At 36.1% G+C, this 13,669-nt stretch overlaps 1 protein-coding gene across 1 annotated transcript in view; it reads left to right on the top strand.

Moving 5' to 3' along the window:
- TMEM131 (transmembrane protein 131) overlaps positions 1-13,669 on the top strand; it is a 92,285-nt gene that overhangs the window by 51,766 nt on the left and 26,850 nt on the right. The window contains exons 12-19 of the mRNA XM_032680677.1: positions 4,918-5,026; positions 6,827-6,935; positions 7,757-7,910; positions 8,012-8,182; positions 8,492-8,602; positions 8,688-8,822; positions 9,292-9,396; positions 10,751-10,837. Coding sequence (XP_032536568.1) covers positions 4,918-5,026; positions 6,827-6,935; positions 7,757-7,910; positions 8,012-8,182; positions 8,492-8,602; positions 8,688-8,822; positions 9,292-9,396; positions 10,751-10,837 — 981 coding nt within the window. The remainder of the gene's footprint in view (positions 1-4,917; positions 5,027-6,826; positions 6,936-7,756; positions 7,911-8,011; positions 8,183-8,491; positions 8,603-8,687; positions 8,823-9,291; positions 9,397-10,750; positions 10,838-13,669) is intronic.

Raw genomic sequence — 13,669 nt, 5'->3', positions numbered from 1 at the left:
TGAAAGCTTTTATACTTGAGAGCAATAACTCATGTTCATTGAATGAGATTAATGCAGAGTCTGTGAGATTCTCATCACACACAGATCACATTTGCAGATCAGTGTAAAAAGTGGTTGCCCAACATAATCTTTTAAGATAAGCAATGCATAGCTTTCAAGAGCTGACTGCAAAATGATCCTTGTTTTCTTGAGCTTATCTGCTTTGTAGCTTGAAATACGAAAAAACCCTAAAAACTCTAGAGCCCTTTTCAGTAAGATCACTGAAGCTGGATGTGAAGTGCAGCCAGCTTCAGAATTCTAGAGTTTGGATTTTCTGTTTTCTGTTTTATTACAGAATTTTGGCTCTAGTCTGGTAGTCCGCCTTTGTTCATTCAGACCTTTTTCCTGTGTGATTTTTCTCATTGCCCACTATTTTTCTCACTTCTTCTTTCTCCCCTTCCTGTCTTCCGTGTTTTCCAGATTTAGTTGTGTAGCTAGCTAGCTATACCTTGTCCCAGTACACTTCAAAAAGTGTTGAAGTGTTGAAAAGAAACCAGAGGAGCGAGAAGAATGACTGAAGGATTGGCAGAGGTTTCTTACTGAGCTCTTGGAGACAATGTGTGTTTGTAAAGGTTATAGTTGTAACTATAAGGAACAGTGTATTCATAGTACAGATCTAGCAAAACCTTAGGATACTGGAAACTGAGGCTTAATGAATTTAAAGTAGAAACAGGACACATTTTTAGTAATGAAGGTAACTTTTCACTGTGACAGTCCATTGCAGTGCTTGCTAAGTAATGATTTTCAAGTCAACAGAGACTTGCAGTATAGCGCAAACAGAATTTAATTCACTGACTTCCTAATGTGTTATTGCATTTATGAGGTCAGGTGATCCTATAAGGTCTCTCCTGGCTTTGTAAGCTATGACCCAGCTTCCGTGGAGGTTTTTTTTAAAAAAACTGTATATGATTTTTACAGTCAGAAGGTTGGTAGATTTATTATTTTTTCAACTAGATCTGAGTGTCCATCTTCTAGATTTGATGGGATTTTGGCATAGGGATGCTTTTTCAAAGTTGGAGGGTTTTTTAAAGTATGTAATATATTTCCTGAGTACAATGCAAGTAACCATGTATTCACACCATCAGTATCACTTCTAATATCTGATAGTGCAGTGCCTAGTTCATACTCCACTATTTAAAAAAAAAAAAGCCTATCCATTTTTTTTAAATCTGTGGTCTTTACACCATGGACTATAAACCAAAGATGTTGGTCTAATGGAAGGCTGTCATTTGATAACCATTAGACATGTCATGACAAAACTTTTTCAGATAAATTATTCTTTTACAGGGTATCAAAGCAGTAAATTTGGTATTCTTAAAGCCTTTGGGACTCACTTTTGCAGTGAAAAAGTTACCACATCAGTCCAGATGTGATGTATTTTTCAGTGTGTCACATATGGAACATCAAGTCAGTTGTTCTTCTCATTAAGGCACAGCTTTGTTGGGAAGTTTGTAACCTTTCTACCTTTTGAAGCCCTGTATGAATTTCTGCTTTTTAAGGGAATTCAAAGGGTAATTAAGGGATTTCAAAGTGGTAAGCAAGAGTAAAGAATTTTTGGAAGGAACCTGGAGAATAGTTTACTTCTAGGAAAGCTTGAGAAATGGAGTTCTGACCCTTTAGAGTTAGAGTTTAAAAGCAGTGAGACAGAGCTGTGTGACAAATTTCATCTTAATGTCAGAAGAAAAGGCCAAGGCTATATTTAGCATATGTTTAAGCTGGGTGTTGGAGGAACTAAATATCTTCAGGTCATCAGTGTGTGAGAGACCGCTAATACTGTTACCAGCGTTACAGTTGTTCAAGTACTTAGTCATGCTGTAGTCCAGGAAATTGGTTGAGGAAAATAACAGCAAGTCACTTGACTTTGTTTTTTAAGTTTTAAAACTCCTTATAAAATCTTCCTCATGTTGTAGGATTTGCTCCATTACTGGGGAGTATAATGTTTATTTCGTGACTGGATAAACTATTGCATTGCTGCAACAATTAAGCCATGCTGTCAAAAACCTAGTAAATGTAGATTATTGAACACTTCCTTTTATCCCTTCTCTAGAATGAAAATTTTGTTTCCTTAGGGCATTCAAGCCCATTTGATTGCTAAAAGTAAAGACACACTTCAAAACTTGAGTTCCTCATCATGTTTGATGCATGAAGAACCAGGAACTTCAGGACAGCCATAGTGAAGCTGAGTTCTGTCAGTTTGAAAACAAATGTATTTGTATAAGCAAGTATTTAGTTCTGTCACAACTCATATACTCGTATACTTTACTGGTTAATTTCTCTTATCAACCTACAAGAAGTAGCTTGCTTCTGCATTATATTTTCAATCTGCACATTTAAGTGCATGCATCTCAAAGCTGAGGGTTAAAATCTAGTAGTAGTTTATTTGATGGCTGTTCTGAATGGTGCTTATGGAGATAGTGAACTTCAGGTAGTTAGGTGTTTCCCTGGTTTAAGAGAAGGCCGAGTAATTACTGACAATTGTGTCTGTAAAAGTGAATAAAACAGTAGAGAGGGGGTTCTGCACTAATGGAACTAGCCTTGGTCTGCTAGCTGTAGCCGCAGAGCTTTTTCGTCTTGGAGCAGGGTAGCTGTGTCTTTACTATCTGTAATCAAAAGTCTACTGCCTGCTCAGTCTTTAGATCAATATACTAGATGGATGGATAAGATAAAACTGAGTTCTGGAGCTTCTGACAGGTAAACAGCATGGAAGAACATGTGCCAGTCTTTTAGTTTATTAGAATACATGTAGTCTGCGAGTACTTAAACCTTCAAAGTCTTTCTCAAGAACTGCTCAACAGCACAAAGTTTTCTCCCCCTTCTGTGTCCTTTAGAAATTTAAAGTCTTAATTTTCTGCTCTTATGCTAAATATTGAATGTGTCTTCATGGAGCAGGGCCAGGAGTCTTGAATCGGGCATTCTGTGGGAAAGCCATGTGTTACTGAAGCATATCTATTTAGAGTTATTCTTTCCCACAGAAGTTGCTGTTAGAAAATTTTCAGAGAAAATTGGTGGTATTAGATTCTTGATGAAACTTGTTTTGCATGTATTTTCATGTCCCTATCTGATGAATTTTAATTCAGGACAAGTTTTGCTTGAGCCTTAATTGAAATATGTTGAAATTTGCGCAACGTGAAGTTGAAAGGATTCCTAAGCATGTTTATTTTTCCTTTAGTTGTCTTAATTCTGTATTTCCCTTTATAGCATGTAATCAAGCAACAAATGAGAGATACATTATGTAGTTCAGAAATTTTCAACAAAACAGTGTAAATTACTTCCTTTACTAAATTAATTAGCTGTAGGCATTTTGAGTAAATACATCTAGATTTGTTACAGTCATGGTTTAAGAGATACTGTTTTTCTGACAACAGACTGTCCTTTTGAATATTTAGTAAATTTGATTTACTAAATGAAATCAACATTATTTCAAACCAGTAATTAAAGAAAGCATTTTGCATGAAGCTAGCCTCTAGAAATGGTTAACCTTTCTGTCATGCAGAAGTTGTGAATTTCATTATTTCTTTGGTTTCATCTGCTTTAAGAGAGTTCTTTTTTTTAAAGACACGTCAAGATTTCAGTTTTGTAGTGTGGATTTCATTAGAAGAAAATTGAGAATTATTAATTGATTCATGAGGAGAAATAGCAAATATCTGCACCATGTATATTTAGGTGGTGGACAAAGGTCAGTACTATAAATCCAAAACTTTGGTTGAGTTAGCAGAGATTATTCATTCGCTGCTAGAGTGTAGTGCTGCTTGTTTCCTCTAAGGATCATGTGGTCTGCAGAATTTAGTTACGTACAATTTTATGACTTTAATTTACAATCAAGGACAGCTTAGCTTGGAAGAAGTGTAATTGGTTTGTACCACTAGCTGTCTGCCTTGCTCCTCTCTGGCCAAGAAAGGCTCAGCTGCTTGTGAAGCAGGTGCTAAACCGCTGCAGCCCAGCATAAGGTAAACCAGCACTCATTTCAGTTTCCTTAATACAGCAGCCTGTAATTTGCTGCGGCTTAACAGCTGCTATGTGAGCAGCTGAGCTGTTCTTAAAGCAGAAGACAGCTGGGGAGGAAGAATCATGGCAGCCATCCTAATTTTAAGCAAAACAAGAATAAGAGCATTTAAATGCTCCATACCCAGTTTCTCTCTATGGAATCTAGAATAGAGAGTTTGCTAGTAACCTTTATAAAGTCTCCAGATGATGACATGGAATCCCTAATCCTGCTGTGTAGCAAAGAGTACCTCTACAAATCAGCTCTGGCTAATAACTGACATAACAACTCTTCCAGTAATGCCCAATTTACCTTTTCCATTTAGTTTAAACCAGTAATCCTCAGATGTAAAAGGTAACCTTGTAAAATGTTAGTGTAGAACGAGTGTCATCTCAGATTTGCAAAACTGTTCTCTATATAGTTATTTTTTTTTTCTCTGTGGCAGCTCTGAAGACTTAGATGGGATCAGAGACAAGGTAGATGTCTGTATCATCACTGGTAGTTGAACAAGTCAGTTGACAGCTTTCTTAGTGAGTGCCCCAGAAACAAATAGTCTAGCTATTGTAACCCCTGCAGCATTAAGAATAAAAAATAAATCTTAATTTAAATAAAGCTTATTTTCTACTCTATTAACATGTTTCTGGCCATACTGTCACTTCATTCAACATGCCCAAGGAGAACTCTCTATTTCCCATTTTCCTGAATACTGACTAATTTACAGTACCTGAAAAAAATTCTAAAACAGCTTTATAGGATGCTTTGTTATAGGAAAGACAGACCTGCAAAAACTTGGGCAGAACTAGTTGCACTTGTATCATTGTGAAAGATATGTGAAAGCTGCACTGCTTGTTAGCAATCATGAATTTACAGGTGCTTCATATTTTGATTGTTTGCAGAGTGTTAGACCTACACCACAGAACGAAGCTATAACAGTACATTTCAAGCCAGTTACGTTAAAAGCGTCTGAAAGTAAATATACCAAAGTTGCAAGTATTAGCTTTGATGGTAAGTAGTACTCCTCTCTTAGAACTTTTCAAGTGCTTCTGAAAACTTACTGAAGCTTCATTAATTATTTTCACTCTTTTAACAAAATGCTATTTGTAATTTTGAGAAGGAAATGGAATTTTCCTACCTGGAAAAGGCCTATGGTTCTTTTAAACTTCAGTTATTTCTGAAAGGATTGTCTCTGTTCATGATTGGCAAGTAATTTGGACTGATGAGAAGGTATTCTTAGTATTTCTAATAAACATAACAGTATTCTTATGTTAAGACACTGATGATTTAAATGTATTTTTAGTCTAAACAGGCAATTGTTTTTGAGAAATCCTAATAAAACAGGAACAAGTTTTTCCTGGAGATATTCCAGTTAGGCAGAAGAGAAAAAATTTCACAATGAGAACAATCAGCCATTGAAATAATCTCCCTAGGAAGGGGTGGATTCCCCAGTATTGGACACTTAAGATCCATCTGGCCAGGGTGCTCAGCCATCTTGTTTAGACTGTGCTTCTGCTGGGAAAGAATAGACCAGATGATCCTTGAGGCCCCCTTCCAACCTGGTATTCCATAGTGTGACTGTAAATACTATACTGACATTTTGTAGAAAGGCACCTCAATTTTTATAGAGATTTTAATCTACTGTCAGAATGATGGTAACTACTCCTATGTTACTGCTTTAAAATACTAATTGGTGCTGTAAGTCTTTCTTCCTGGATTGCTTAAAAATGGAACCTTATAGATGCAATACTTGTGACAGACATAATTTTAGAAGTTGTATGGATAAAGAGGAAAGGATCGAGATTTTTTTTTTTAAATTATCATTTAGTGATTAGTACTTCAGATATTTAATAACGTACACTTTGTAAGATGAGTGAAGTATGTTTTAGCCTATAAATAAATCCTGAAATAGCTGGACTCTGTCAACCTGAGGTCATAATATGTTCAGGTTTTGAAACTGGTAGGATTTGTTATATGAGGACCTCCTGGCTAACATATGGTATGTCTTGGAAGGAAGTTCCTGGGAAAAATACCTAGTCAAACTGCTTAATGTGTTTAAGGAATTGACTTGATAAATTCTTATCAGTGAAGCAGCCAGCCCTAAATATTTGCAATTTCAGCTGTCCAAATACATATGGGGCTTCAGGGGCTTGGTGGTTTCTCTTAACTAGTATTTGAATCCCTTGACTTTTCTGGCACTGTTGCTACCAGGCTGACATTGCTTGACCTGTGATCTTGGAGCAGACCTGTGAGCATCATTCTTGGTTCTTGTGTGGTTTGGGTTCTTACATGGATTCTGCTTCTATTTCTGTAAAGTTTTGCTTGTCTTTCATTTCTTTGTTACTAAGATGTTGTTGTGTTTCTGGCCCAAAGTTCCTCTCAATTGGTAGCTGTAAATGGGGAGCCCAGCAATCTCAAGATTCTATTCTGTTACTGGAGGGATAGATGTATTCCATACTCCCTACTGGGGAGTTCAGATCATCTGGGATCCATATTATCCTCTGGAAATGTTCAAGTTAGTTATATGACAGGAACAACCAGGCTTCCCTATCGTAGATAAGCTTACTAAATCAGGTAGGTCATCTAACTGGTCTTAAATGGGAAAAATTCAGAACTCAGATCCCTTGCTTCCTAGGCTTTACACCATGCCAGTTGCTTATTGAAATTTCCTTAAGATCCATTTTTTTTCTTCCATGATACTACATTTCTGAGCTAGCTGTGTGCTTTTATTCTTCCACTCATTCTAGTCTAACCTAATAGATCATTTTTTTTGTCTGCTTTAACAAACTTCTTATGTTCTCGTGTGTACAGCATCAAAAGCAAAAAAAGCATCACAGTCTTCTGGGAAAATAACTGTTAAAGCGAAAGAGAAGAGCTACTCCAAACTTGAAATACCGTATCAAGCAGAAGTGTTGGATGGGTAAGCTTACAGTAACTGAACATAGTTCAAAAGCTAAATGCTGTAAATTAACAGGGAATTTAGTCTTTTTGAGGGGGAGCGGGATATAAAGAGGTGATACCCAAACTTTCTGAATCTGGAACTCATTTAGAACTACAATTACTTGTTTGAATTTTTCTGTTTTTAAATAAGTAGAAGAGGTAGTCTTAGCAATTCAAAAACTGTTTTCAAGGCTTGAGTTCAAATTGTTTGAAGGGAGTTGTTTTTCAGAGCAGCTGAAGACTGCAGATGAGACATTTTAAAAATGCAGTATTGGAAATTTTTCTGCTTTTGCATTTGCTGTTCTCTTGCAATATGAGTAAGGGTAGAGAAAATATTTTTGGTTTTAAGCAAAATTTTGAAAGAACTGTCAGTGCTTTCTTGGGTTTTGTTATTTATTTACACAATATGGCTATGTCGACTTTAAAAACATATTTTAAATGAGATGTTACTTTATCAACAAAACTGAGAGAGTATTTTAAAGGCAAACAAGCTAAACCTTACCTATCAGAACTCTTGTGAACTCTTGTGCTGCAGACACCTAATTTCATTAATAAGAAATATGCATGACTTGCAGACTATCTTAATACTTGTCCTCCTGTTATGCTGTTTTACATGTTTTCTTACCTCATTTGAATTACTTAATTATCAAAGTCCCTGTAATGCTAATAACATAACTTCAACATGCATTGGGATATGTACCTTTTTTGCTGTTTGAATTGATGAATTCTTGTCTTTGTGCAAGGAAAACGCTTTATGTTGGAGGAAAATCTTTATTTCCTTACACTGTTTTCTTCTAATAGATACTTAGGATTTGATCATACTGCCACACTCTTTCACATCCGTGACAGTGCTGCTGATTCTGTGGAAAGACTGATCTATCTAACTAACACATTCAGTTTTGCAGTCCTTATACATGATGTTGTGTTACCAGAAGAAGCAAAACCAATGTTTAAAGTAAGTCTCATTTCAGTGAATACTTTTACATAATAGTAAATGCTTAAATGTGATGCACTTTGTTCAGTTATGACATTGATCTTCATTGTTCACTGATCTAGGTCCAGAACTTCAGTAAACCAGTCTTAATTCCACCTAATGAATCCAGATATATTTTTACACTTCATTTTATGCCTTCCACATCATCCGTTCACATAGATAACAATATTCTACTTATCACCAATGCTTCTAAATTTCACCTACCTGTCCGAGCATACACAGGATTTCTAGATGTAAGTATTTTTCTTTTTTTCTAACTACTTCAATCTAATAGGAGGCAGATTTCCTAGGACTCTTTTTAATTCTTTTTTCTATTTCAGTTACTGATGAAAAATTCTTTTTTGTTCCCTTCAGTTTTGCATAGCAAATGTGTAGAATTTTGAGCTTGTCATGGTACTGTTGTATTAGACTTATTCATCATCATGGCTAGGCTTCACAAATGAAGATTTGGGACTAGACTTATTAATGCATTGTTTAATGAGCTTAGAGTTTGAGCACACTTTGTTTAACTCATGCTAAAATACTTTTATCAATCTTTCTAGTACTTTGTACTGCCTCCAAAAACTGAGGAACGATTTATAGATTTTGGCATATTGAGTGCAACAGAAGCCACCAGCATTTTATTTGCAGTCATCAACAGCAATCCAATAGAGGTAAGGGTGGATTTATTTTTATTTTATCGTTTAAAAAGTTTACATCAGTGTTGTTACTGAAAAGAATACCTTTGTTCTTTTTAAGCTGGCTATAAAAAGTTGGCATATTATAGGGGATGGTTTGGCCGTAGAACTTCTAACAACCGAAAAGGGAAACAGAACAACGATAATTGCAAACCACCATGAACTACAAAATGCTACTCCATCCGATCAGTCCTCGGTAAGTAATCCTTTAAATCCATTGCTTAAAGCTAGATTTAGGTGGGGAATAAAAAAGAGAGAACCTCTGCTACTTCTTGCAGTTTGACTTTAGGCAGGGCAGAGGTAAGAATTCTTAATTTTCATCTGAATGTGAGTATGATAAAGCATGTAGATTTTCTAAATTTATTTTAAGAAGCAATATTGTATTCAAATTGGTTAGATTTTGAAAGGGTAAACTGCAGAAACAGCAATCTTCATGCCCTCAGATAATGCTCATCATTCATCAGAGTAGAAATTTATCACCACAAGGAATAGATAATTTTTGTGTTAGTCCCTTATGTGTGTGAATTTTTTGTGTACCAGTGACAGTGCTTTTAAACAGATTTTGAGTCAGTTTAAAGGAATCAGAGGATGTTGGGTATGTTTTTAGTGAAATTTCTTTCCATTTAAAGGAATACAATGGATGACCCTTTTCCTACCATTTACAGGTGGTCCTAGCATCAGGCTATTATGCCGTGTTCAGAGTAAATCTAATAGCAAAAGAACTTGAAGGAATTCATGATGGAGCTGTACAAATCACAACAGATTATGAGGTATATTATTGTATATTCATGGGTGTTGCCCAAAAGATATGTTGAGTCTTTAAGTGTGAAGTTTTAAGAGTTGAATCAGTGGACAGGTTATACGGTCTGGGAGAAGTTGAGGTTGGAAGGGAGCTCTGGAGGTCAGGTTATCTTTGCAAGTTAACCCTGTGTCCTACAACAGTATGCTTTCATTACAATTTTCATCTCACTTTCAGAAATAACCATTTAAATCTGACCTACTGCTTTGCAGTATGGATTTTTCAATGACATGACATCCTCAAAGCATCAGTGCATGGATCTGTGGGCGTAACACGTGCTGACAATGTTCTTTTCAGTACATTATCAGTTACCGAAATTAAGCAATAATTTCAGACTTTTTTTGGTCAAAACCCAATGTGAAAGCTGTTTTGTAGAACAATAGAATCATTAAGGTTGGAAAAGACCTCCAAGATGATCAAGTCTGTCCTTTGACCAAATACTACCATGCCCACTAAATCATATTGTGCAGTTTCCTGGCAACTGATGAAACAGTTCTTACGCTAAGATTAGTACAGGAGAGAACAACCAGTTAATTCTCAACTTCATATGCCATATTTTTTCCAGAGAGAGATTCTACTGGATAATGGAATGTGAATTTAATATCTTTTTGTGATATATGTAGAAAAACACCCAAATGTAACTCTGTGCTTTTGAAGTCAGGAAATTATATTACTTATTGTGTGGTTCTGATGGTGCTACAGAACATGGGAAATTGCTAATTTTTACCGGTTATCTGAGGTTTTAAGATTTTTTTAATGTGTCTATACATGTATGTGACCCTTCAATTATAGAGTCTGAAGCATTTCATTTTCTTTCTTGTTCTTAGAAGTTATTCTACTTGTATTGGTACTTCAATAATAAGCAGAAAGAATATCATTGCCATCCCTTCCACATTATTTTTTTCTATGTATGTCAAGGTCTTATCATGACTTCCTAATGTTTTTTGAGAAGTTGGGTGTGTATCCTCTTCCCTCATACTCATTTACTTTAAAGATGTTACCCTCTTGTTTTCCAGCAAAGTGAGACCTATATAATGCCCTACTAGAGAGCTTATATTTTAAGTATGCTTTCTGTTCCATATAGAATGGTGCTAAGGATGTATGGGTGATGGTATAGAGTGACTGTTTGGAATGTGATGATGTGTTGGAATCTTAATTCATGTCTCCATGTTTTAAATGTTTATATAATCTCAGACTAAATTAATTGCAGAATTTCAAGGGTTTTTTTATTCTATACAGTTTAAAAATGGAAGAGATGTTTAAAGTCTGGAATGTAAGTATTCATTTCTAAACTTTTCATGTGGTTTTTTTTTTTTTTTGTCCAGATTTTAACTATACCAGTGAAGGCAGTGATTGCTGTAGGCTCGTTGACCTGCTCCCCAAAACATATTTTTCTTCCACCTTCTTTTCCGGTAAGAGAGCTGGATCATATCATTAAATGTTTTCCTGCTGTGTTTTTTCTTTATCTGTCCTTTCCAAGGGAGACCATTGTCCTGAATTGTTGTATGTCAAATTGCTGGAGAGATTGTGCTACTGAACTCTTAGGATTTAGTTTGTCGTTATTTTGGGGTTTGGTTTCGGGTTTTTTTCCCCCCATGTGTTTCAAGCATGAGTTACCCCTATATCTCCTCTACAGCCCGCTTGAACAGCATCTTGGACTACTGATATGGTCCCAAACCTGATTCTTTGCAGCTTCATTCTGCTGTAGCTGTAGTCACTTGATTATTACCAATTCATGCACGTTGGCACCATGAGTAAGAGAGATGAAATTGCGCAAATGCTTTCTCCAAATCCCTAAAGTATTATACCAAAGGCACCAAAGTCAACCAAGTCAGATAATAAACTGATACTTTAGTATAAGGAGCCCTTGATCTCTGTGGGAGTGCTATTGTACTGTTTCCACACTGAAAGTAGATCTGAAGGGTGCATGGTCGAGTACATGAACAGGAAAGCAAGAAAGCTGTGTGAGTCTACAGGTCTCTGCAGAAATATGTAATGGCTGTTTTTATCCATGCTCCTGCAGTAGTGTTTATTCAGTGAGTGCTGAAAGCAGTTTCTTTGCTCAGGGCAGACTCAAGCAGGAAGATATGAACCATGTAATACTTTCTTCTCACTTGGCATTCAGAATAACCATAGAAGCATGGACAGTCAAGGCATATGGAATTTGCAATTAGTATTCTGATGAAGTCTGAACTTGATGTGACTTCCTGATAAGTGGAGAATGTGATACAATAGAAAAATCGTAGGGATAGAGTTTTAAAACTCAAGGGGGCTGGGAATGAGCAAAAGGAGATAGAGATGACAATTTCCTAAAAGGATAAAACTAACTCCATGCATGTTGTGTGTAAATTTTTTGGGGGTTTTGTTTCCTTGTGTGGCCTGCATAGAGTCAATCTCTTGTAGAGCAATGTGTGTTCTTCTTCTGATAGCTCCTTAGTATCTCCTGCTTATCTTGCAATTTGTATACTCTTACTTAGTAATTTTTCACTGGCAGTTTATCAAATGTTTTACTGCATGTCAAATAAATGATAACTTTTTTGAAAAGTAATGGAATAGGTCTCATCAGAGGAAGATAGGTCAGTCAGCAGGACTTCAGTGACATTTGTGTCATTATTCATTCCATCTCCCTTCTGACCTCCTATGTCACAAATTGTTCTGAAGTCTTTTGCTACTCTTGAGATGAAGCATTCATGCCTACAGTTGCAAAAATCACTGGTTATTTTTTATCTTTAGGATGCATATTTTCTATTTTACTATATTGCCTCACCATTATATGAGTATTTATTACTCTGAGTGCCGTATTTTTAACTTGATCTATGAACTGCTGCATAAGCTTTTGATAAACTGAATTAACTTAAAGGTCCATTTCCCCTTCACCACAGATAAGGCAATTTCTATATTCTGTGTCCTAATTTATTGGGATTATTAGGAATTATTGTAATGATGAATTCCTGTCAAATTCATTGTCCCTCTTGAATGCCACATTTAAGTATTTTGTTCCATTTTGGACCATAAAGAAGTCTTGGTCTGCTTGATTTTTTTTTTTTTCCTTGTTTATTTACTTTTGATTTGTTTTGTTTTGGCAGGTGTTACTTCTTGTAGTACCTGTGTTTCTCAGTCTCTGAGGCATAGCTTCCTTGCTGTCATAATTTTTTCTCTTCCCCAGATTGGCGTGATTTTTACTGCCTTCGTGCTTTTTCTAGTGATGTTGTCACATGATAATTCATTCAGGTGACATTTGGCTTCCTGCTTTTTGTTTGGAAGTATAGATATAATAACCTTTGACAAGATTCTAGGCTGTTTCCTGTGTTCAAGCCCCAAGCTTTTCAGAGTAGTCAACTTCACTTACTATTTCCATTAGTTGATCACTTAGCTCTTTTGATATTTGAGAACATTGACACCAGGCTGACTTGTATTTTTTCTTGGATTCATTTCAAACTAAACCTGTGCTCACTGAATTCATGCTACTCTTGCATCTGGTTATTCTGTAATGCCTCCATTACTTATGAAAATAAGCCTAAAATAGCATCAGTTTGTCTTGTTTCAGTGTTTGGTAGAGAAATTTGACATCTACACCATCCAGAAATAACTTGGTGCTACTATTTTAGTAACACTTGCTTTTCAGTTCATACCTAGGATGTAGTTCTCCTGCAGCTGTCTGGTTGCCAGTACTGTCTGTCTCTGTTTATAATTTTACCGTATTTGCACCTAAGTCTGATTTCTGGTGTTCCATCGAAGTTTGTCAGCAATACACAGACAGTGTATACAGACCTTGTAAAGATCAGTTTCTTGATTTAAACAAATCTTAGCTGTGTTGACTTCTGCTTCATAGTCTCATCTTTAGTTCACAGTGCCACCTCTCAGCTCTTCCCTGATCAAAGCTCATCTTTGAGGGCCTGTATGCTAAAAGGCCTTGTTCTGTTTTTCTTACTGCTGATGGGTAAAGCTGTCTTCCCTCATCTGTTGTTTCATGTCTAAATGCTACATAAAGGTCTCAGTAAAATTTTATTTGTTCTACAGAGTTTAACAAACCTGTATCTTGCCCAGTTGATGGCAGTTTGTTACTCATAGGATTCCACAGACGAAGACGTACCTCCTATTCAGTTTAACAGAACTGTACTGTTTAGGGATTTGTAGTTTCTTTCCCTCTGCAGTTTTTACTATTGCAAGTGTTACAGTGTGTGACTATTTCCTGTTCCTGTTGAGCCTGCAAAAGTTCCATCTCTCTCATGTCTCCACTTCAG

The sequence above is a fragment of the Chiroxiphia lanceolata genome, chromosome 2 (assembly GCF_009829145.1).
Source record: "Chiroxiphia lanceolata isolate bChiLan1 chromosome 2, bChiLan1.pri, whole genome shotgun sequence".
Taxonomy (NCBI): Eukaryota; Metazoa; Chordata; class Aves; order Passeriformes; family Pipridae; genus Chiroxiphia; species Chiroxiphia lanceolata.
This window is presented reverse-complemented; position numbering and strand designations above follow the sequence as displayed.